The sequence below is a fragment of the Leucoraja erinacea genome, chromosome 21, assembly GCF_028641065.1.
Source record: "Leucoraja erinacea ecotype New England chromosome 21, Leri_hhj_1, whole genome shotgun sequence".
In the NCBI taxonomy this organism is placed as follows: Eukaryota; Metazoa; Chordata; class Chondrichthyes; order Rajiformes; family Rajidae; genus Leucoraja; species Leucoraja erinaceus.
Genome location: NC_073397.1, coordinates 18,462,476 through 18,486,558, shown reverse-complemented (window position 1 = coordinate 18,486,558; position 24,083 = coordinate 18,462,476). Strand labels below are relative to the sequence as shown.

Below are 24,083 nucleotides of genomic sequence, written 5' to 3'. Positions count from 1 at the left end.
CGTATCTTTCAATCAATAACTTAAATTGGTCTGTCACACAGATGAACATGAGGCCATCATTCCCCAGACTGCTTCAGATCCTCATGGACTCCGTCTGCCAGCTCCCCACCCATCACCCCCCACCCCCCCGCAATCAGTCTGAAGTAGGGTCCGGATCTGAAGCGTCACCTATCCATGTTCTTCAGAGATGCTCCCACTGAGTTACTCCATCAGTTGGTGTCTTTCTGTGGTAAACGTGTTTGTCAGACAGGTAAACAAACCTGTTTGACAAACTGGATTCCAAGCAACAAGCTAGAACTATGTGTAATCTTTCAGATCCCATCACGTGAGTGGCCGAGTCACAGGAGAGGTCGAACAGCAGGTTCTTCCAACTGCGAATCGGCACCAAATTACAAAATAATGCCTTATCCCAAACTAGAACTTTATCCTAAAATAGACTGGAAAAGTAACTGACCAAAGGCCTAAAAGGGAAAGCATCGAACACAAAACAGTACAGCACAAGAACAGCCCTTTGGCTCTCAATGTCTGTGCCAAACATGATGGCAAGACCAACTCTTATCTGCCTGCACACGATACGCATCCCCCCATTCCCTGCATATCTATGTGCCAATCCAAAAGTCTCTTAAATGCCACTGTGGTATCTGCCTCACCACCAGATGAAAGACACAAAATGAGGAGTAACTCAGGGGGTCAGGCAACATCTCTGAAGAAAACCACCCCCTCCCCCCCCCAGCAGCACATTCCTAATATTCATCATCTTCTGTGTATAACTTACCAAGCACATCACCTTCAAACTCTGCCCCTCTCACCTTAAAGTTATGCCTTCTATTGTTTGATTTTTCCATCCTGGCAAAAAAGGTTCTGACTGTCTACCCCATCTATGCATCTCATGGTTTTATATATCTCTCTCTCTCTCAGGTCTCCCCACCAGGATTCCAGAGAAAAGTAATCTAAGCCTGCCCAACCTCTCCCTGTAACTGATACCCTCTACTCTAGGCATCACTCTGGTAATAGACACAAAGTGTTGGAGTAACTCAACTGGTCAGGCAGCATCTCTGGAGAAAAAGGATGGGTGATGTTTCTGGTGTCAGAACCCTTCTTCAGATTCAGACCAAGTATGAAGCAGAGTCCTGACCCGAAACATCATCCATCCTTTTTCTCCTGAGATGCCTGATCAGACCTGCTGAGTTACTCTGGTATTTTGTGTCTATCTTCAGTATAAACCAGCATATACAGTTCCTTCCCACACACCATTCTGGTAAATCTCCTCTGCACCCTCTCCAAAGCCTTCACATCCTACCTGTAATGGAGCAATCAGAATTGCACACAGAGCTTCAAATGTGTCCCAATCAAAGTCCTATACAGCTGTATCATGATTTCCTGACTCTTAATTCCCTGACCAATGAAAGCAAGCATACCATATGCCTTTCTCTGAAGCATTGATGAATGGTGCCCAAGAGATGGTGTATGACCTATCACAATGCCTATCACATCTGCTCAACACTGAGGGTGACATAGACTGTTGTGTTCAATTATGCTTAACTATTTTCACCTGTGCATCGTTATCTTTTCTATTACCCTAATGAGTTTGTTGTTTAAGTGCTGATGCCTGTCTGCTCGCTCTTGGAATTCTCTGATGGGAGAATTGGGAGAATTTAATGTTCATGCCACTAGGCATGTTGGCCTTCATTGCGAGAGGATTTGAGTTTAGGAGCAAGGAGGTCCTACTGCAGTTTTACAGGGCCCTGGTGAGACCGCACCTGGAGTATTGTGTGCAATTTTGGTCTCCTAGTTTGAGGAGGAAGGACATTATTGCTATTGAGGGAATGCAGCGTAGGTTCACCAGGTTAATTCCCGGGATGGCGGGACTGACAGAATAGGTTGACTGGGCTTGTTTTCGCTGAAATGATGAGTGGGTATCTTATACATAAAAAACATATAAAATTCATAAAGTATTGGACATGCTAGATGCAGGAAAAATGTTCCTGATGTTGGGGGAGTCCAGAACCAAGGGTCACAGTTTAAGAATAAGGGTTAGGCCATTTATGACTGAGATGAGGAAAAAAATTTCACCCGGAGAATTGTGAATCTGTGGAATTCTCTGCCACAGAAGGCAGTGGAGACCAATTCACTGGATGTTTTCAAGAGAGAGTTATATTTAGCTCTTAGGGCTCAATGAATCAAGGAATATGGGGAAAAAAGTAGGAACGGGGTACTGATTTTAGATTACTTTAGATGAGCGATGATCACATTGAATGGCGGTGCTGACTCGAAGGGCGAATGGCCTACTCCTGTTCCAATTTGTCTATGTTTCTATGACCTGCTGAGCTACTCCAGCACTTTGTGTCTATTTTGCTTCATCCCTCAGCCTCCTGTGACCAAGGAATAAAGTCCAAGCTTGCCCAACTTCTCGCTACAACTCAGTCCTTCAAGTCCTGGCAACATTGTCATAAAAGATCTGTAACTTTTGCAGCTATATCCTTCTTTTGGAATGAAAAGGTTTATAAGAATATTGGTCAAACGCTGGTAAATGGGACCAGCGTAGATGGGGCATGTTAGTCAGCATAGACGAGTCCGGCTGAAGATCCTGTATGACTATCCTATTTCAGCATTTATTGAAATAATGCAGAACAGCACAGTGGCGTAGTGGTAGAGTTGCTTCCTTACAGCTCCACAGACTCAAGTTTGATCCTGATTGCCGGTGCTCACTGTACAGAGTTTGTACGTTGGGTTTTCTCCGGGTGCTCCGGTTTTCTCCCACACTCCAAAGCCGTGCAGGTTTGTAGGTTAATTGGCCCTCTGTAAATTGTCCCTAGTGTGTAGGGTAGAACTAGTGTACAGGGTGATCACTGGTCGGCGCCGACTTGGTGGGTTGTTTCCACGCTGTATCTCTAAAACTAAAACCAAGTAGAAAGAAAGATTTCTATTTGAATGATAAATAAGGCTATTGCACCGTCTCAGGATTCAGTTTCAACATACTGTCTATTCTTAAAGAGGGATTTATTCATGAAATGGCTGGAACAATGTCACTGTTTGAGCTTAGTTATTAGTAAAAACGTTTCCTTAGGCCCCGATGATTCACTTTCAGCTGGGCATGTTTATTCCTCCTTCCTGCTTCATTTGGCTCATGAACACACAACGATATTCCTTTCCCTGTCATCACGAGACAATAAAACCATAGACAGAACTCAGCGTCAGTAATTTAATCACAACCACTTAATCCTGAAGAAAAGAAAAAAATAAACAAGACCTCCTGGGTTGTAACAGCAAGATTATTACCCCGTACCACAAGCTAGTGGAGCAAGAAATAATTAAATAAATTTAAGGGGTGCAGCTGAGAGAGATACTGCCTCACAGCGCCACACACCCATGTTCGATCCTGACCTCGGCTGCTGCCTGTGTGGAACTTGTATGTTCTCCCTGTGACTGCGTGGGCTTCCTCAGGACGTACCAGTGTCCACTCACATCCCAAAGACGTGCGGGTTTGTAGGGTAATTGGCCTTCCGTAAGTTGCCCCTAGTGTGTAGCGAGTCGATGAAAAGTGGGATAACATCGAACTGGTGATCGATGGTCAGCATGGACTCAGTGGGGCCTAGGGCCTGTTTCCATGCTGTATCGCTACAGACCTGCACATAATCCATATCCCTTCATTCTATGCACATCCATGTGCCTATCCAAAAGCCACTTGAACGCCTCTATTGTATCTGCCTCCACCACCAAACCTGGCAACACTTTCCAGGCACCCACCCTCTGTGTAAAAAAAAATGTTCTGCACATCTCCTTTAAACCTCTGTGTATATCTATGCCTCGCAAAATGTTATACACAGACACTCCCCGACTTACACAATAGGCGACTGTTCTATGTTCTAGGACACCAAAATCAGTCAATTTGTTGACATTGAAACCAGAGTCAGAGTTTCAGTGACCATGTCTCACAGTTTATAAATCAAACACTATAAAAACTGGGACACAAAAACAGGGAGATGTTTACCAAATTATATTTATTGTAATTAAAAATGGAATGACTTCAGAGAAACATTTCACACACATTAAACAATTGGAGAATTTCACTGTTTCCTGTGGGTTTTTGCAAATTGCACCCCACAGAAACTTTGAACGCATTTATCAACTTTACACTGGTCGCATGTTTTACAAATCTAATTTATTAGAAGAATTACTTCATTAACTTTCTGATTCTTGCCTGAGTAAGGGTCCTGACCCCAAACATCACCTATCCATTTTCTCCAGAGATGCTGCCTGGCCCGCTGATTTACTCCGGCACTTTGTTTAAGAAACAATTTCTGATTCTTGTGCCCGTGTCTGAACGATCACCGTGCTCAATTGTCTTTGTGGAATCAGAAGATGATGCAGCGCAGAAGGTGAATATGTTTTGTGCAGCTGCCCAAATCATCCCGTTCCCTTATACCTATCCCAAAGTCTGATCTTTTCTTCCCCCTCATTCTCCTGTTGAATACTACTACAAATGTTCTTCTGCTGCCCATTAAGGGCAGTTAGATTGGAGATCTGCCGACTCTGTCCATTTTGGACTGATATAAGGAGGTACAATCTCTGGGAGCTGACAATTTTTGGACTTCTGTAGTCTAAATGACTGAGAATTCTCTTTCAGAGAGTATTCATGATGGATTAGAATGGGCACAAAATGCTGGAGTATGCGAACAAAATGAGGGTCAAGTCCTGACCCGCTGAGTTGCTCCATCATTTTGTGGCTATCTTTGGTATAAATCAGCATCTGCCGTTCCTTTTTATTACAATTGGATCAGTTTGGTTTAGTTTTGTGTTCAGTTTAGTTTATTGTCAAATGTACTGAGGTACAGTGACAAGCATGCGAACCAGTCAGCAGATCAGAATGGTGGCTGGGCAGAAGATTGAAGTTTGGTGGCAGCTGGTAGAGTTGTTGCCTCACAGTGCTGGATACCCAGGTTCGATTCCGACCTCGGGTGCTGTCTGTGTGGAGTTTGCACGTTCTCCCTGTGATGGTGTGGGTTTCCTCTGGGTGCTCCAGTTTCCTCCCACATCCTAAAGATTTGCAGGTTTTTAGGTTAACAAAATAACATACAATGTGCTGGAATAACTCAACAGGTCAGGCAGCACCCCTGGAGAACATTTTGGATCGGGTCACGCTTGTAGGTGAATTGGCCCTCCATAGATTACCTCCAATGTGTAGGGAGTGGATGAAAAATGGGATAACATAGAAGTGGTGTAAACGGGTCAGCATGGACCCGGTGGGCCGAAGGACCTGTTACCATGCTGTATCTCTAAACTAAACTACAGGCACAGAGTGGCTGCATACTTCATGAATGGAAGAATTGTTTGATGGGATCGTTTGGCATCTTCTACTTTTGTATTTTAATTTTTTATTCCATTGTGTAAAAATATTTTGCCTGGTTCTTCCAACCAGTGTTTTAATTAAATGTGTTAATTTGTTTTGGATCGCAAGTTAAGATGTGATCTCAGCTGGAGGCTCCGTCTTTGCCAAACTCATGTTTTCTATTTATCTTTTAAAGAACAGCAGGTTACAGTTTGACAATCAGAACAAGATAATATTGTAACTGTAGATGTACAACAGGTAGGTGAGGCCCGATCTGGAAGGTTGTGTTCAGTTTCTGTCACCCTGCTATAGGAGGGATGTCATGAAACTGGAAAGGGTGCAGAGAAGATTGATGATATGCTAGAACCTTATTCATCTCAGAAGGGAAATTGGTCTGCCAACCGGCATAACAAGGATGTTTCCAGCTCTAGAGGGTCTGTGCTATATTGGAGAGGTTGAACAGAAGAGGGCTTTATTCCTTGGAGCGCAGGAGGACGAGGAGTGATCTTATGGAGATGTGTAAAACCATGAGGGGCTAGATAAGGTGAATGCCCAACCTTTTACCCATCATGAGGGAAATCAAGAACGAGAGGGCATAGGTCTAAAGTTAGAGGGGAAAGATTTAATAGGAACCAGAGGGGCATCATTTTCCACACAGAGGTTGGCGAGTGTATTGAACGAGCTGCCAGAGGAGATAGTTGAGGTAGGTATTATAACAATATTTAAAAGACATTTGGAGAGGTACATGGATAGGAAAGGTTCAGAGGGATATGAACCTAAAGCAGGTAAATGGGACTAGCTTAGATACAACATCTTGGTCAGCACGGTGGACTTGGGCTGAAGGGCATGTTTCAATGTGTGTATGACTGTGGGAGATTTCAAACTTTACTGATTTTGTTGAGATTAAGGATTTGATACCAGGTTAGGCAGAGAAAGTTTAGGAAAATCAAGACTTGTCATTCGTACAAGCACGTTTGATGACCTCAAATAAACGTTGCTGGTCACTGCTGTATGTGGAATGATTACGCTCAATAACAACAATGCCCAAAAAGCCAATGATGGCTAAAAGGCTTTGTGATAAATTTTCGTTAGGAATGGGTGTTGCCTTCAGTTCTCTTTCTAAATAATATTTTAGGTCTTTTACATCCACCAGAGAGGAAATATCTGTGTTAATGCCTTATCTGAAATACACTTCCAATAGTGCAGGATTCTCAAGACTCCCTCAGTACTGTGCTGGGAATGTAAGGCTGGTTTACAGTGGAGAGATACAGCATGCAAACTGTCCCATGGAGTCTGCGCCAATCAGCGATCACACGTACACTAGTTCTATCCCACACACTAGGGACAATTTACAGAAGTCAATTAATCTACAAACCTGCACATCTTTGGAGTGTGGGAGGAAACCGGAGCACCCCGGTGTAGCTGACATTACAAGCAAAAGGGGCTCAGAGGTCAGAGGGGCTCAGTGGCTCAGAGGTCGAGTTGCTGCCTCACAGCGCCAGAGACATGGCTTTGATCCTGACCTTGGGTACTGTGCCTGTGTGGAGTTTGTATGCCGTCCCTAGTCACAGCGAATGCCTGTGACCGCGTGGGTGTGGGTTTCCTGCAGGAGCTCTGGTTTTCTCCCACATCGAAAGGCGTGCAGGATTGTCGGTTAATTGCCCCTCGTGCGTAGGGTGTGATTGAGAAAGTGTGACAGCGTAGAAGTAGTATGGAGAGAATATACAAAGTGCTGGAGTAATTCAGCAGCTCAAGTAGCATCTCTAGAGAACATGGACCGGTGACGATTCGGGTTGGGTCTCTTCTTCAGACTGATTGTAGTAGGAGTGAGGACTGAGGAAGCTGGAACAGAGGCCTCTGTAATTTGGCCCAAGTGTGCAGGGAGTGGATGCTAAAGTGGGACAACATAGAACTTGTGTGAACGGGTGATCGATGGTCAGCATGGACTCGGTGGGCAGAAGGGCCTGTTTCCCTGCTGTATCTCTAAACTAAACCTATGCAATTATTCTTCTGGTGCTGGGCAAACAGAAAGCACCGATTAATACATTCAAGATGCCTCTGTTCCTAAGAAGGATGTCACTGGTAGTTTAATCATAAATACTCGGTTTGGTCTCTTTCTTACTTAAGACTCAACACCTGTACCTCTGATCATCTTAATGGCTGCGATCCACCTCAAGGCAAGCTGTACGGTGTATTTTTGAAGAGCACAATCCCATCAGAACGCACAGTTACCAGGCACCAAATCCCATCAAAGCCTGGCTCTTCACTGCCCACCGCGGTTTAGGCGATGAGTCTACAGGTCATTCGAATGTCTCTGTTGGATATTGTCTCTCGAACCCGTTGCCCCTTAGACAAAGCCACCCTTTAAGGATCGTGCTTCACCAGCTGAAAGCGGCTGAATGTATTCCTGGCTCTCATTTTATCATTATATTCCATCATCATTTCTAACTTGCTATGTCCGAGGGTCATTCGGTTTCCTGTCCTTGTGAACCCCTGTGGTGATTTCTGTTCGTCGTCGGTGCAGTCACCCAGTTCCGCTGTGTGATGTAGTACCTCCCCGTGATTCACTGTCGCCAGTGATGGCGATGGAGGAGTCAATGTTCTAGCTTCGTCCACATCATCTCTTGCCGACTTGTTTCTGGATGTGTGGACAGGGCCGTGGTGGGTGTTAGCGGCTGTTTGATTGGGAAGACTCGTGTTGCGGACGTAATGCACATGGTTTGGTTTGTGACCCAATGCGCTTGGCCTCACAATTGGGTCACTTGCCCAGTCCATGCCCGAGATGCCATTCTCTTTGATCCTCCGGTTAGCGACGGACACGTTATTGGGGGCGTTGGGATTGGTACGCTTGCGTTCCCGCAGCACCTGTGCAGCTGGGGTGGTGGTCTGGATGATGCTGAGAGAGCTGCTCCCGGACCTGCTGCTGGAAGGGTTGGAGAGGATGGGATCTGCCAGCCGTTCCATCACCGCCGGCTGAACCGCAGCGATGCGGAGCTTGGACGTGGAATATGCGAGATCTTCCTCCTCCGCGCAGGAGAAGTGATCAATGGGCTTTGACTCGGCGTAGAGGCAGCGAAACTCATCGTCAAATTCCTGAGTTAACTCCCCGGTCAGCAGCATGACAAAGTTGAGATGTACCTGACCTGAAAGCCAGGTGAAGCTGCAAAAGAAAGCACATGCATCAGTTTGCTCACGCCTCCAGATTCAGGGATGGTTTCTTCCCAACTGTTATCAGGATGGAGATTCTCTTGACTCTAGATCGCGGAAACAGTTCCTTCGGCCCATTGAGTCTGCGCCGACCAGCGATCACGCCACAGCACTATCCTAATCGCGAGGAACAGTTTTACCGAAACCATTTAACCTACAAACCTGCACGTCTTTGAAGTGTGGGAGGAAACCAGCGCACCTGGGGAAAACCCACGCGGTCACAGGGAGAACGTGCAAACTCTGCACAGACAGCACCTATAGTCAGGATTGAGCCTGTGACTCTGGCGCTGTAAGGCTGAAACTCTACCGAGATTGAACAGCAAAACCCACTCGAGATGCTGCAAGTCTGAAATAAGAATGCTGGGAATGTCCTTACCAATGTTGAGTCCATGTTTCAAAACATTAGCACCCTCTCCCCCTCTCTCCACAGATGCTACCTGCCCAACAGATTACTTTTGACCAAGTATTGTAATAACTGGGATTATTTTTTAGTCTTCAACTTCATGCTTTTTAGCACAGGCAACATATTCAAGGACCAGTCTCACCTCGGTCACTCCCTCTTCCCCCCTCTCCCATCAGGCAAGAGGTACAGAAGCGTAAAAACACACACTTCCAGATTCCTGTATCTGTACACGGTGGAATGCTGGATTGTATGGTCATTTCGCTGACTGGCCACCACACAACACAACACAACACAAAAGCTTTTCACTGTAATTGGTCTATGTGATAATAAAAACAAAACCAAACTAAATCCCCCTGAAATATGAACAAAACACAAAGTGCTGGAGTAACTCCTGGTCAGGCAGCATCTGTGGAGGGAATGGACAGACAACGTTGTGGGTCATCGTCATACAGCATGGAAACAGGCCCTTCGGCCCAACTTACCCATGCCAACCAAGATGCACCCCGTCTACACTGGTCCCACCTGCCCGCGTTTGGCCCATATCCTTCTAAACCTTTCCCATCCATGTACCTGCCATGTGTAGTCTTTCTGTTGACTGGGTGGCATGCAACAAAAAGCTTTTCACTGTACCTCGGTACACATGACAATAGACTAAATTGAGTTTGAAATTTGAACTAAACTGCAGACTGTCTTGGTTGCACAAGTGACTTTGGGCTTTAGTTTTGTTTTGCAATAACATGGAACTAGTGTGAACGGGTGATTGTTGGTCGGCGAGGACTCAGTGGGCCGACAGGGCTGGTTCCATGCTGTATCTCTAAAACAAAAACAAAAAAATCTAAAAACTTAATTTGGTTACAAACTGAAATAAAGCATGAAATGTCTATGTCACCAGCCTGTGTCACCAGCCTGCTACAACTATTGAAGCCGGAGATCAAGTGAAATTGTGGAAATGTAAAATGGCTCGATGGTTCATTATTCATTGATAGTGTGGAGCAACAGAGAGCGAATAAAATGGCCGAACAGGCCTGAAAAGGTGGACATAAATGCACACTTTTACCCAGGCTACAGGAATCTAGGGCCTTAATTTTATTATTTAACTTCAATCCAAGTGTGGTTCTGCATATTATCCATGGAATTCTGTGTTCACAGACCTGTTACAGTGTTGCAGGTAAGAATGTACCTGCCAGTAAAGGTGCCATCTGTGCCACCCTGTAGAGCCCTCGGATTCTACCTGCCCTAGCGTCTACGGGGCGAGCTGGTTGAGGGCGATGGAGGAGGCCCTGCAGCAGCCTGGGATTTGCCTGGATCAAGAGCCGTTCCAGTACATGGAGCATGTGGATCGGACTTTGGACTATTGTGAATGGCACGGCGCCAAAATATGGCGACTTGTGCGTGTGTGATCCGTGTAAAAACAATTTCACCGTGCCGTGCATATGCAACATTAAAGCACCATTGAACCATTAGACTTTTAGAGATACAGTGCAGAAACAGGCCCTTCGGCCCATCAAGTCCAGGCCAACCAGCGATCACTCCGTACACTAACACTATCCTACACACTAGGGACAATTTTACCAAAGTCGATTACCCTACAAACCTGTACATCTTTGGAGCGTGGGAGGAAACTGGAGCACCAGGAGCAAACCAAGGCGGTCATAGGGGGAATGTACAGACAACACCCATAGTCAGGATCGAACCTGGATCTCTGGCGCTGTAAGGCAGCAGCTTTACTATTGCACCACCGTGACGCACTAAACCATTGTTGTCATTACCAATGACGATGAGTGACTCCCTCCCGACTCTGTTGACAATTGAAGCATTGAATGTAAATTACTCTCAATATTTACCTGTATGAACCAGCCAATACTTGCTCCAGGTCAATGATCATGAACTTTTCCAGGACCTGCCCATTGAATTTCATCCCAGACTTGGTGCAGTAGGTGTCTCCCACCACACTCCGAATCCGCATGTTCTGGAAAGGTGAAGAAGAAACACATAGCATGTTTACCTGGGCTCTGAGCAGAGAGATGACTGCGGCAGCAATATTCAGTACATTACAATGGGAATGGATTTGGCATAATGGAGGGGTAGTGAATGGGATTATTCTTTGCTGAAAGGGTTCAGAAGCACCCACTGTCCCAGTCAAAAGACTCACGTGCTCCATTAACGCCAATCATTCACGTCGAGAAGAATGGAGAAACTAGGACCTGCAGAGATGCTGGTTTACAAAAAAACACCAACACAAAGTGCTGGAGTAACTCAGCAGGTCAGGCAGCATCCGTGGAGAACATGGATTATGACGTTTTAGGTTGGGACCCTTCTTCAGGCTGATTGTGGGAGGGTGGAGGGACGTGGGGCATTATCCTGGTGAAATCATCAAATAAGGCATGAAAAGGCACATGGCATTTGTGGCAAAATCCTGGCTCTACTGATAGGTCAGTCATACATATGCAAACAAATTTGTCAGAAATGCAAAAAAACATGCCTATAGGGCCATTTAACACCGCCCGTGTCCCAACTCCCGACACCAGCTGCCAGTTTTACACCATATGCAAACAAGGAAGTAACGAGGGATGGTTTTTGTAAAATTCCTGGTCATGGTGTACGACAACAACTTGCTATGCAAAAGAATTAAATGCCCGCCGGTACTTCTGAGCACCGCACCTTAAAAAGGATTGTACTTGAGTTGGAGCATGTGTGCAAAGTGGAAGTGTAGTGAGCAAACTTCAAATGCCCCGACTTTAACATTGATGCTTATGGATCTTGCACCAGGCATTTAATTCCTCACTGGCAGAAAAAAACAGTTTAATTTAGTTTTTGATTGTCACGTTTATCAAGGTTCAGCGAAAAGCTTTTTTGTTGTGTGCAATCAAGTCAGTGGAAAGACTACATGATCACATCAAGCCGTCCACGGTGTACAGATACAGGATAAAGGGAATAACATTTAGTGCAAGATAGTCCATAAACGTTCGATTGAAGATAGTATGAGGGTCTCCAAAGAGGTAAATGGTAGCTCAGGACCACTCTCTAGATGGTGATAGGACATTTCAGTTGTCTGATAACAACTTCAGTGATTGGACATTTCAATTGCCTGCAACAAACATTTGGTGAGTACATTGTAGGGACAAAGAATTGCAGATGCTGGGTCAAGACCCTTCTTCAGACTGATCTTTTCTCGCCTCCAGCTCTTCCCCTTGAAGCAACTGATGAGAATGACTTACAGCGACATGATCCTTCCGGATGTCGAGTTGATCACACATTGATACAAAATGCTCCAGGTTAGACTCGTCCAGTAGCAGGTAGACCGAGACTCCTCGTTTATTCGAAGCCTCCAGCAGATCACAGAGAATGTCTACGTCAGTGAACAGGTCCATCACAATCGCAATGAGCTGCGGAGGGAAGATACGATGAAAGGAAAGATGAAACTTTACTTTAGACTTTAGAGATACAGCATGGAAACAGGCCCCTTAGCCCACCTGGTCCGCACCGAGCAGCAATCACACTGGCTCCATCCTATACATCAGGGACAAATTACAAGCCAATTGGCCCATAAACCTGTATGTCTGGCATATGGGAGGAAATCGGAGCACCCGGAGAAAACCCACGCTGTTACATGGAGAATGTACAAAGTCTGAACAGACAGCACCCGTCGTCAGGATAAAACCCGGGTCTCAGTAAGGTTGCAACTCTACCCAAACATCATTCTATTTTTACATATTCTGTTTCTCCTGTAAAAATATTATTTCTTAAAGTAAAAGAACCTTTTCCATTGTGTCCAACACCCCCACGTGGGCTGCCACCTATTTCCCCCTCCTCATACATTCCCTCCTCTCGCTTCACAATTCACAACTCTTCAAACAACTTCTGCTCTTATCTCTGGCCTATGTTCCAATCATCTGTCTATCAAACAACACACACGCCTGTATTCACCTATTATCTGCCAGGCTTTGCCCTGCCTCTCCCCTTTCCCAGCTTCCTTATCCCCCCCCCCCCCCCCCCCCCCCCCCCCCCCCCCCCCCCCCTACAATCAGTCTGAAGAATGGTCCTGACCAAAATGTCACCTCTACTTATCCTCCAGGGATGCTGCCTGACCCGCTGAGTTACTCCAGCACTTTTTACTAATTTTTTAATAAAGGCCTCAAAGGTTTCTATCCAGTTCTATAAGTTAGTGGGACTGTTGGTCTGGTCATTGAACATAGAACAGTACAGCACAAGAACAGGCCCTTCAGCCCACAATTTTCATGCCAAACACAATGTCAAGTTATCCAAACCTGCCTATCCAAAACCTGCACCACACATCTCCCTAAACGTTTCCCCTCTCACCCTAAAACTATGCCCTCAAGTCTTTGACAAACCCACAAATCCATTCGGGGCAATTTACAGAGGGTCAATTAACCTACAAACCCGCACGTCTTTGGGATGTGGTAGGAAAACAGAGCACCCAGAGGAAACCCACACGGTCACAGGGAGAACGTGCAAACTCTACACATATAGCACCCATAGTCAGGATCGAACCTGGGTCTCTGGCACTGTGAGGCAGCAGCTCTACCAGATGCACCACTGGCAAATGTTGTCCCATTGCTTAGGGGCCGCATAAGCCCTTCCACCACTGTCTTCAGAACTTGTCAGGATCCGGCCCTTTGTACAAACCAACAGGGCAGCACGGTGGCGCAGCTTTAAAGGGCCAGAGACCCAACTATGGGTGCTGTGTGTACGGCGTTTGTACGTTCCCCCTATGTCTGCGTGGGTTTTCTCCGGGTGCTCCAGTTTCCTTCCACACTCTGAAGTCGTGCAGGTTTGTATGTTAATTGGCTTCTGTAAAACTTTAAATTGTCCCTAATGAGTGTAGAATAGTGTTAGTGTGCGGGGATCGCTGGTCGGCGTGGGTTCGGTGGGCCTGTTTCCGTGCTGTAGCTCTAAACTATACTATACCATTGTTTGTTAAAGACAGACACAAAGTGCTGGAGTAACACAGCGGGTCAGGCAGCAACTCGGCAGAAAAAGGATGGGTGGCGTTTTGGGTCAGGAACCTTCTTCAGACCCAAACCGAAACGTCACTCATTCTTTTTCTCCAGAGATGTTGCCTGACCCCCTGAGTTACTCCAGCACTTTGTGTCTATCGTTGGCATAAACGAGCATCTGTAGTTGTTTAATTCAACCATTGTATGTTAATACCTCTGGTTTATCCCTCGGTTAAGGTAGGAAGAACAATGGTGAACAAATTGTTAATGCAATCTACAAATATTAAAGCAAGTACTGAGAAATTCATCTCTTTGCATGAACTGCCCGGACTTACATACTCATAGCCAAAACTATTCAAAGACAAATACGTAAATACATTTTTGAATACAGTATGTCACATGCAATTGTCAACATTGTATAATGAGGAGTTTCCACTAAGCTGAATTTCTGGAATAGTTGATCTACAATGTGGGGGAGGCGGGGATGTGGGGGAGAGGTGGGTTTAGGTGGGTTAGGGGGGGTTTATGGGGGAAGGGTTTGTGGGGGGAGGGTGGGGGGGTGGGGCTGTTGGGGAGGGGCTGTTGGGGAGGGGGTTTGGGGGAGGGGGAACCTTCAAAACCTTCATAACCTTTGTACTATTTCACCAATCGGAACAAAACATTTGACTTGCTGCAGAGGAGAATGGTAAGGTGGTGAAAATCGTAGCGTTAGGGGGGATTGTTTTTGCGCAAATTTAATTACAACACAGACAGGAAGTGGTCAAGATGAGAGTTTTAGTAATATATAGATGGTATTGTTTAGAGCAACAACACGGAAACAGGCCCACCGAGTCCGTGTCGACCAGCGATCCCAACACACTAACACTAATCTACACACATTAGGGACAATTTAAAGTTTTACTCCAGCATTTTGTGTCTATTTATAGTTTAGTTTTACCTTAGAGATACAGCTCGGAAACAGGCCCTTCTGCCCACCGAGTCTATGCCGACCAGCAATCACCCTGAACATTAGTTCTATCCTACACATTAGGGCCAATTTACAATTTTTGCCAAAGCTAATTAACCTACAAACCTACAATCATTGGAATGTGGGATGAAACCCGAGCACCCGGAGAAAACCCACGCAGTCCTAGCGAGAACATACAAACTCTGTACAGAACATCCATAGTCAGGATCAAACCCGGGTCTCTGCCGCTATAAGGCAGCAACTCTACCGCTGTGTCACTGTGCTGTCTATCTTCACCAAAACTACAGATGACTTTCTGGTGCGGGGCTCCCAGGGAGTTATTGGGTCCAGAGCTCTAGATTTAGACTGTGGCAGCGTCTTGAGCAAGAAACACCTGTATCCATCTCTTAGATGTGATTGAAGAAGGGTCTCGACCCGAAACGTTACCTACCCGTGTGTAGGGAGGAACTGCAGATGCTGGTTAATACCGAAGATATTAACGCTACGTTACTCTAGACACAAAGTACTAGAGTAACTCAGCGGTTCAGGCAGCATCTCTAGAGAACATGAATAGGTGGAGTATCGCATTGGAACTCTGCCTCAAACCCTGGACCTGTCACCTATCCATGTTCTCCAGAGATGCTGACTGACCTGTTGAGGTGCTCCAGCATGTTGTGTCCTTTTATATCTAACCGTGATGTTATGATGAGGTTATGCCTTCTTAGCGCCTTTCAATAAATGGGCTAAAAGGTTTCACATGTGATCTTTACTACACCCTGGTGCCATGGTGTCACAGCTGTGGGAGCTGTTGTCTCACAGATCCAGACACCAGTTTCATTCCCCCAGTGCTGTCTGTGTGGAGTTTGCATGTTCTCCCTAGCAACATGCGAGATTCCTCCAGATATAACAGTAACCTTGCACATCCCAAAGCTGACATAGCACAGAAATAGGCATTATGGTCCAACTCATCCATGCCTGGATAATGCAAGAGGGCAAAGATTTAGTTGCATCATTAATTGATTCAGTTGATCTTTGTAAATCTCCTCTCCAGCTTGGCACCATCTTTCCTACAACATGGTGAGCAAAACTGTACACAATACTCTAGATGTGGTCTCATCAACGTCTTATATAACTGCAGCATGATTTCCCAACTTCTATACTCAATACTCTGACTGATGGAGGCCAATGTGCCAAACACCTTTTTGAACACCCTATCTACCTGTTGTGCCACTTTCAACAAACTATGTACCTGCGTTCCTAGATCCCTCTGTTCTACAACACTCCCCAGAGCCCTACCATTCAATGTGTACGTCCTGCCCAACAGGACCTTGTTAGACTTTGTTTTTGTCTTCACAAAATGCAACACCTCACATTCCTCTGTATTAAATTCCATCAACCATTCCTCAGCCACCTGCCCAACCGAACAAGATCTTCACTATCTACAATATCTACAATACCACCAACTTTAGTGTTCAAGTTCGTGTTTATTGTCACTTAACCAACTAAGGTACAGTGAAAGTACACAAAAATGCTGGAGAAACTCAGCGGGTGCAAAGGGGCAAATGGGGCAAAGGAAATAGGCAACGCTTCGGGCCGAAACCCTTCTTCAGACTGGTACAGTGAAATTTGAGTTATCTGCGGACTTGCTAACTTGCTCCCCTCATGATTCTGTACGCCTCTCTAAGATCAGCCCTCATCCTCCTGCGCTGCAAGGAATAAAGTCCTAGCCTGCCCCAACCTCTCCCTGTAGCCCAGGCCCTGAGTCCGGGCAACATCCTGGTAAATCTTCTCCGCACCCATTCCAGCTTGGCAACATCTTTCCATAGTGACCAAAACTGAACACTGGCCCCACCATCTTATATGGAAGATAGACACAAAATGCTGTAGTCCCTCAGTGAGCATCTCTGGAGAGAAGGAATTGGCGACATTTCAGGTCGAGACACCTGTTCCAGACTCATATGGTTGGACAAAGGCCAGAAATGAAGACAAAAAGTGTGAGATAAGGAGAGAAGATGCACGAAATGGATTTTCCTGTAACATAGTTAGTGCCCAAAACTGAACTCAATGCTGCAAAGATGGACACACACAACACGCGGTCTAGCATCAAAGCTCCTACCGTCTTGGCTTTGCTAAGTAGTTGCCGGACAGTGTCCTTGATGCTGTTGCATTTGTCTCTCTGGAAGATGATCTGCGACTCTGAGGGCAGGCCCACGGCCCTCTGTGGTTGGCTCCAGCCCAGGTCGAGCAGAGGGGGCTCCGAGTCGGTCTGAATCGGGAAGTAAGTGGCCGAGGTCAGCTCGGACAGCGCGTCCCCCTCTGCGAAGCTGCAGCGGCTGCCCCTGTCGCGGAGCTCCGCCGTGGGACAAGGCAGCCTGGCCGCTCCGCTGCGGCTGATGTAGTCCAACTCCAGCTCGGACAAGAAGCCCAGCTCCCTCTCCTCAGCCAGAACCCGCTGGTAACCGGGGATGCCGGACTCCAGGAGCGCGTCGGTGGCCAGCCTGGCCGCTTCGCTGTGACTGAGCTCCAGCGCGGAGCTATGCCGCCACGGACTCTTCAGTTCGTCCACCCTCTGACACAGTTTGCCCAGAGGTTTCCGGGACAGGGGCTTTTGTGGCAAGGCGGCGTCGTGATGGCCATTGCCGTGCATCCTGCTTTCTTCACAGGAGAGCAGGAGCTCCCTGCAACCCCCAGCTCCTCTCCAAATGCTTCAGAGCTCAGGTCCCACAGGTAAACTGCCCCAGTCTCACCTGTCTGAATCAGCGGCTTCACTAGAAGCGCCAGCAACTCCCACTTCCCTCAGTGACACCTGACCCAGCTCCACCTACACCTGTCACACGATTATATCATGAGCACAGCTCCGTTACACTGCTATCTCCTCTATAGCTCCAGCTCCAGCTCCGGGTGCCAAACTTTAGTGTAGTTTAGTGTGGCGGGTGTTATGGATGTGGAGAGGAGTTAGATGTGGCCCTTGTGGCTAAGGGGATCAGGGGGTATGGAGAGAAGGCAGGTACGGGATACTGAGTTGGATGATCATATTGATTGGCGGTACAGGCTCGAAGGGCCGAATGGCCTACTCCTGCACCTAATTTCTATGTTTCTATGTTTCCACTAGTGCGAGAGTCCAGCATCAAAGGCCACAGCCTCAGAATAAAAGGATGTACCTTTAGAAAGGATGAGGAGGAATTTCTTTGGTCAGAGGGTGGTGAATCTGTGGAATTCAGTGCCAAGTCATTAGGTGTTTTTAAGGCGCATATTGACAGAATTTTGATTAGGGAGGTTGTTAGGGATTACCGGGAAAAGACAAGAGAATGGCGTTGGGAGGGAAAGATAAATCAGCCATGGTTGAATGGCGGAGTAGACTTGATGGGCCGAGTGGCCTAAAATTCTGCTCCTAGAATTTATGAGCTTTAGACACTACTCTAAACTAAACTAAGTGTACTGAGGTAAGTTTTGTTGGACTTTAGACAGACTTTATAGATGCCGCGTGGAAAACGCCCTTCGGCCCACCTAGTCCGCACCGACGAGTGAGCATCCCGTATACTAGCACTATCCCGCACACTAGGAACGATTTTTCCAACTTACTGAAACCAATTAACCTACAAACCTGCAGATCTTTGGAGTGTGGGAGGAAACCATGGTACAATAGTAGAGTGCAATAATAGTATCAATCTTCTCCACAGATGCTGCCTGACCCGCTGAGTTTCTATAGCACAGTATTATTACACCACTACGTAGCAAGATGGCAAAGTGTTAGAGTTGCTGCCTCACAGCACCAGAGACCTGGTTAAATCCTGACTTCCTGTGCTGTCTATACAGAGTTTGCATGTTCTCCCTGTGACTGCATGGGATTTCTCCGGGTGCTCCGGTTTCCTTCCACACTCCAAAGGACGCGCAGGTTTTAAGATTAATTGTCTTAGGTAAAAATTGTAAATTGTCCCTAGTATGTAGGACAGAGCTATAGTACAGGGATCGCTGGTCGGCACGGACTTGTTTGCCGAAGGGCCTTTGTCCGCACTGTGTCTCTGAACTAAACTAACTGAACAGCCTCTTAGTTTAATGTAGTCCAGTCCAGTTTGCTCGCTCAGCATTCTGGAGCGGAGTTGCAGTCTCCATCCATCATCCCCTCTGGCAGGGGCCAACACGGCAGCTCCCTCTATGGGCCACGGCCCGCCGGTCATTCCTTCCGGCCAGTAACGTCACCATGTTCTCCACAGATGCTGCCTGACCCACCGAGTTCCTCCAGCACTTTGTGTTTTGCTCAAGATTCCGGCATCTGCAGTTCCTTATATCTATCCATACCTGGCACTGGGTCACAGAGTGTGTTGTAGATCACCACATGTCCCTATATTATTGGATTCTATGTCAGCCAGACCCACGCCTGATATCCAACCAACATCAGGTGTCAGAGGTTGTGGGGTGAAGGCAGAAGAATGGGGTTAGGAGGGAGAGATAGATCAGCCTTGATTGAATGGCGGAGTAGTCATGATGGGCCGAATGGCCTAATTCTACTATTACATGACCTTACGACTATGCAATGTCTGCAGTTAAGTCTACAATACACAGTTCAGCTTCTTTCTTCTCCTGTCGTTTTTGGATTGTGTCAATATTACAATTTAATAGGTCTATAGCAACAGAAACAAACTAGAACCAATTCTGCCCTTCCATCCCCACCCATAATCATTCATACGTCTGTCTCATGGTTTCAATGCCAATTCCAAATTAACTTGTTACCTTCTGCTGTGCTTTTTCACGGCCTTGAGTGTCCTTGTGGAAAATAAAGGTTAGATTTATTCTTGTCACAAGTACCAATGTAAAGTGAAAAGTTTTGTTTTGAATGCTATCCAAACTGAACCGGTATACACAAAGTGCTGGAGTAACTCAGCGGGTCAGGCAGCATCTCTGGAAATAAGGATGGGTTTTGTTTTGGGTGGAACCTGAAATGTCACCTATCCTTTTTCTCCAGAGATGCTACCTGAGCTGCTGAGTTACTCCAGCACTTTGTGTCTATCTTCAGCATGAGCCAGCATCTGCAGACACTTCCTACACAGAACAGGTATACCATACATAAATACAGTCAAGTCCAATTCAAGTAAATAGTGGATGATCAGCCATGATCACATTGAATGGTGGTGCTGGCTGGAAGGGCCGAATGGCCTACTCCTGCACCTATTGTCTAGTGTCTAATAGATAAAGCAAAGAGGAAGATACAGCACTGTAGCGCAACAGTTCCATAGACAAGGTCAAAACTTGGACCTGCTTTCAAACTTCTGTACCTTTTGCTGGATGGGAACATAGAAACATAGACAATAGGTGCAGGAATAGGCCATTCGGCCCTTCGAGCCAGCATCGCCATTCAATATGATCATGGCTGATCATCCAAAATCAGTACCCCGTTCCTGCTTTTTCCACATATCCCTTGATTAAGGCGAGGAAGCAATGACCGGGGGTGGGACAAGTCTTTGATTATGTTGAATGATTTTCTGAGGCAGTGTGAAGTGTAGATGGAGTCAATGTTGTGGAGTCTGTGTGATGGGCTATGTGACCTAGATGTTCCTGTTGATCAGGACACCTTGCTCATCTGATACCAAAAAAAGACACAAATTGCTGGAGTAACTCAACGGGGTCAGGCAGCATCTGTTGAGAACACGGATAGATGATATTTCCGGTTGGGAATCTTCTTCAGACTGATTTAGTAGTGCGAGAGAAAGCTGGAAGAGAGGAGGAGATGAGACAAGTGGCGAGTGATATGTAGATGCAGATGGGGGGGGGGGGGGTGATGTTAATTTCAGACAGAGTTCCAGAGAGTCTTAGAGTCATACAGCATGGAAATAGGCCGTTTGGCCCAACTTGCCCATGCCGACCACCATGCCTCATCTCCCCTGGTCCCACATGCCTACGTTTGACCCATATCACTCTAAACCCATCCTATCCATGTACGTGTCCAAATGTTTCTTAAACATTGTGATAATACCTGCCTCAGCTATCTCCTCCAGCAGCTCATTCCATACACCCACCATACACCCACCGCCCTTTGTGTAAAAATGTTACCCTTCAGGTTACTATTAAATCTTTCCCCTCTCAGCTTAAACCTATGACGTCTGGTTCTCAATTCCCCTACTCTGGGCAAAAGACTACCCAATCTATTCCTGTCATGATTTTGTACACCTTGTAAGATCACCCCTCATCCTCCTGCACTCAATGTAATAAAGCCCTTTGCCTGCTAAACCTCTCCCTATAGCTCAGACCTTCCAGTCCTGGCGACATCCTCGTAGATCTTCTCAGCTCCCCTTTCCAGCTTGACAACATCTTTCCTATAACATGGTGACCAAACCTGAACACAACACCGGTCACACCAACATCATATATAGTTGGATAAAGGTCAGAGAAGAAAAGACAAAAAAGTGTGAGATATGGAGAGAAGATGCACAAAATACACGGTGTGTCTTTTTTTTAATGTTCCTATGTTATGGGAGCAAAATTAGGCAATCTAGCCCATCAAATCTACTCTGCCATTCATTCAAATCATGGCTGATCTATCTTTCCATCTCAATCCCATTCTCCTGCCTATCCACCCAACCCCTGACTAATCGGGAATTTCTCATCGCCACCTTAAAAAGATCAACAGCCTTCTGTGACAATTAATTCCACAGATTCACCACCCTCTGACTGTAGAAGGTCCACCTCATCCCCTTTCTAAAAGTACCTCCTTTTATTCTGAGGCTGTGGCCTCTGGTCCTAGACTCTCCCACTAGGGGAAACATCCTCTCCACATACACTCTATCCAGGCCTTTCACTATTCGGTATGTTGCAATGAGATCCTTCTAAACTCCAGCAAGCACAGGCCCAGTGCAGTCAAATGCTCATCATATGATAACCCAATCATCCCTGGTATTGTTCTCGTAAACCTATAAACCAGCAAATGCAGTTCCTTTTGTCTACATTCACCTGATACCACTTTGGCCGAGATTCACGTGCGACAAACCTCAGTGGTTTCCTTCTGCTCCCTGGGTCCCATCTCTGCCACTCCACCACAACGTGCAAACTCCACAGACAGGAGTTGAGGTCAGGATGGAACCGGGGTCTCTGGCGCCGTGAGACAGCAGCTCTACTCGCTGTGCAACTGACCAAGTAATGCATTCATTGCAGTGCGATCTAAATCTAGAGGGTTTTGATGGCTGTGTTGTCTAGCTCTACCAGCTGTGTCACTGTGCCACCCCTTTATCTGGCAACAAGCAGATATTAGGATGGCACAGTGACGCATTTAGTAGAGCTGCTGCCTCACAGCGCCAGAGACCTGGGCTCGATCCTGACTTCGGTTGATGTGTCTGTGTGAACGTCTGAAGAAGGGTCTCGACCCGAAACGTCACCTATTACTTTTCTCCAGAGATGCTGTCTGACCCGCTGAGTTACTCCAGCTTTTTGTGTCTATCTTCGGTTTAAACCAGCATCTGCAGTTCCTTCATACACTGTACTGTTCTATGTTCTATTAAACTATGAGACCGGAATCCTTCTTCTCTATTCAGAAGCATTGTTACTGGCAAGTATTTTGCTTTTCAAAATTTTACTGAGCATTTCGCTTGTGCTCGCCTCAGGTTCTGAGCTCCTTTTAAACCAGCCAGGAGTTAACCAATTCCTGGAAGTACAATATGCCCAAACCATTTTGTTTTTGATATGTTGGTCTGTTCACGCCTCAAACAGCTGCTTCTGGTTGAAGGAGGCTCACTAGCGCCTTCTTCTGTCAGAAACAGTATAGTACATCAGTGAACAGGCACAATATTATCCTGGACATTTCTCTGTTTTAAAGCAACTGTCCAGGGAACATCCTTGCTCATGTTATATGTCTAATTGGCTCGGCAAATCCCGTTTGGTTAGAAAGCCAACACTGTACTTTGTGAAGCCTGTGGCATGGTGGCGCAGCGGCAGAGACCCGGGTACGATCCTGACTACAGGTGCTGTCTGTACGGAGTTGCTACTTTCTCCTTGTGACCGCATGAGTTTTCTCCGGGTGCTCCGGTTTCCTCCCACATTCCAAAGACGTAAAGGTTTGTAGGTTAATTGGCTTCGGTAAGTTGTAAAAATGGTCCCTAAGTGTGTGGGATAGCGTTGGTGTACGGGGTGATTGCTGGTCATCGCATACAGTGGGCCAAAGGGCCTGTTTCCCGCGCTGTATCTCGAAACTAAATTCTACAGCAAACACACCAGTTAACCTACCAACCTGCACAAGTTTGATATTTTCATAAGGCACAGGAGCAGAATTAGGCCAATCGGCCCATCAAGTGTGCTCTGCCATTCGAGATCATGACTGATCTATCTTTCACTGTCAACCCCATTCTCCTGCCTTCCACCCATAACTTTTGACACCCTTATTAATTAAGAACCTGTCAATCTCCGCCTTAAAAATACCCAATGACTTAACCTCCACCACCGCCTGTGACAATGAATTCCACGAGAAATTCCTCCATATCTCCTTTCTAAAGGTACGTCCTTTTATTATGAGGCTAAGGATTGTGGTCCTAGACTCATCCACTAGTGGATACATCCTTTCCACATCCACGATATCCAGGCTTGTCTTGTTTAGTTTATTGTCACGTGTACCAAGGTACAGGGAAAAGCTTTGTGTTGTGTACTAACCAGTCAATGGAAAGACTATAAATGATTACAATTGTGCCATCCACAGTGTACAGATACAGGATAAACGGTATAACGTTTAGTGCTGGATAAAGTCCAGTGTAGTCCGATTAAAGATAGTCTGAGGGTTGCCAATGAGGTAAACTCCAATGGATAGCACTGGAGAATAATGAACAGATATTTTTTCGAAAGTTGGAAAACATAGACATAGACGAAAGTTACAGCATGAATCTGGTCTGAAGAAGGACCTCGACCTGAAACATAATCAAACCATGTTCTCCAGGGATGCTGCCTGAATTTTTCTTGAAGTCATTATTTCTAGCTTCATTGTAGTGTCTTGGTCTTTAGACTTTAGAGATAAAGCGTGGAAACAGGCCCTCCATCCCACCGATTCCCTGCTGACCAGCGATCACCCCGTACACCAGCACTATCCTACACTATCTGTATGTCTTTGAAGTGTGGGAGGAAACCGGAGCACCCAGTGAAAACCCACGTGGGTCACAGGTAGAATGTACAAACTCCAAACAGACAGCATCCGCGGTCAGGATCGAAGCCGGGTCTCTGGCGCTGTAAGGCAGCAATTCTACCGCTTCGCTTCTGTTGATATAAATC

At 46.2% G+C, this 24,083-nt stretch overlaps 1 protein-coding gene across 1 annotated transcript; it reads right to left on the bottom strand.

Moving 5' to 3' along the window:
* Positions 1–3,961: 3,961 nt before the first annotated feature.
* On the bottom strand, positions 3,962–17,626 carry fam83c (family with sequence similarity 83 member C). Its single transcript, XM_055652282.1, has 4 exons — positions 16,960–17,626; positions 12,158–12,325; positions 10,784–10,908; positions 3,962–8,489 (listed from the first exon to the last, which is right to left on the bottom strand). Exons 1-4 carry the CDS (start codon positions 17,488–17,490, stop codon positions 7,694–7,696), a joined length of 1,620 nt encoding a protein of 539 aa, XP_055508257.1. The 5' UTR covers positions 17,491–17,626; the 3' UTR covers positions 3,962–7,693.
* Positions 17,627–24,083: the final 6,457 nt, after the last annotated feature.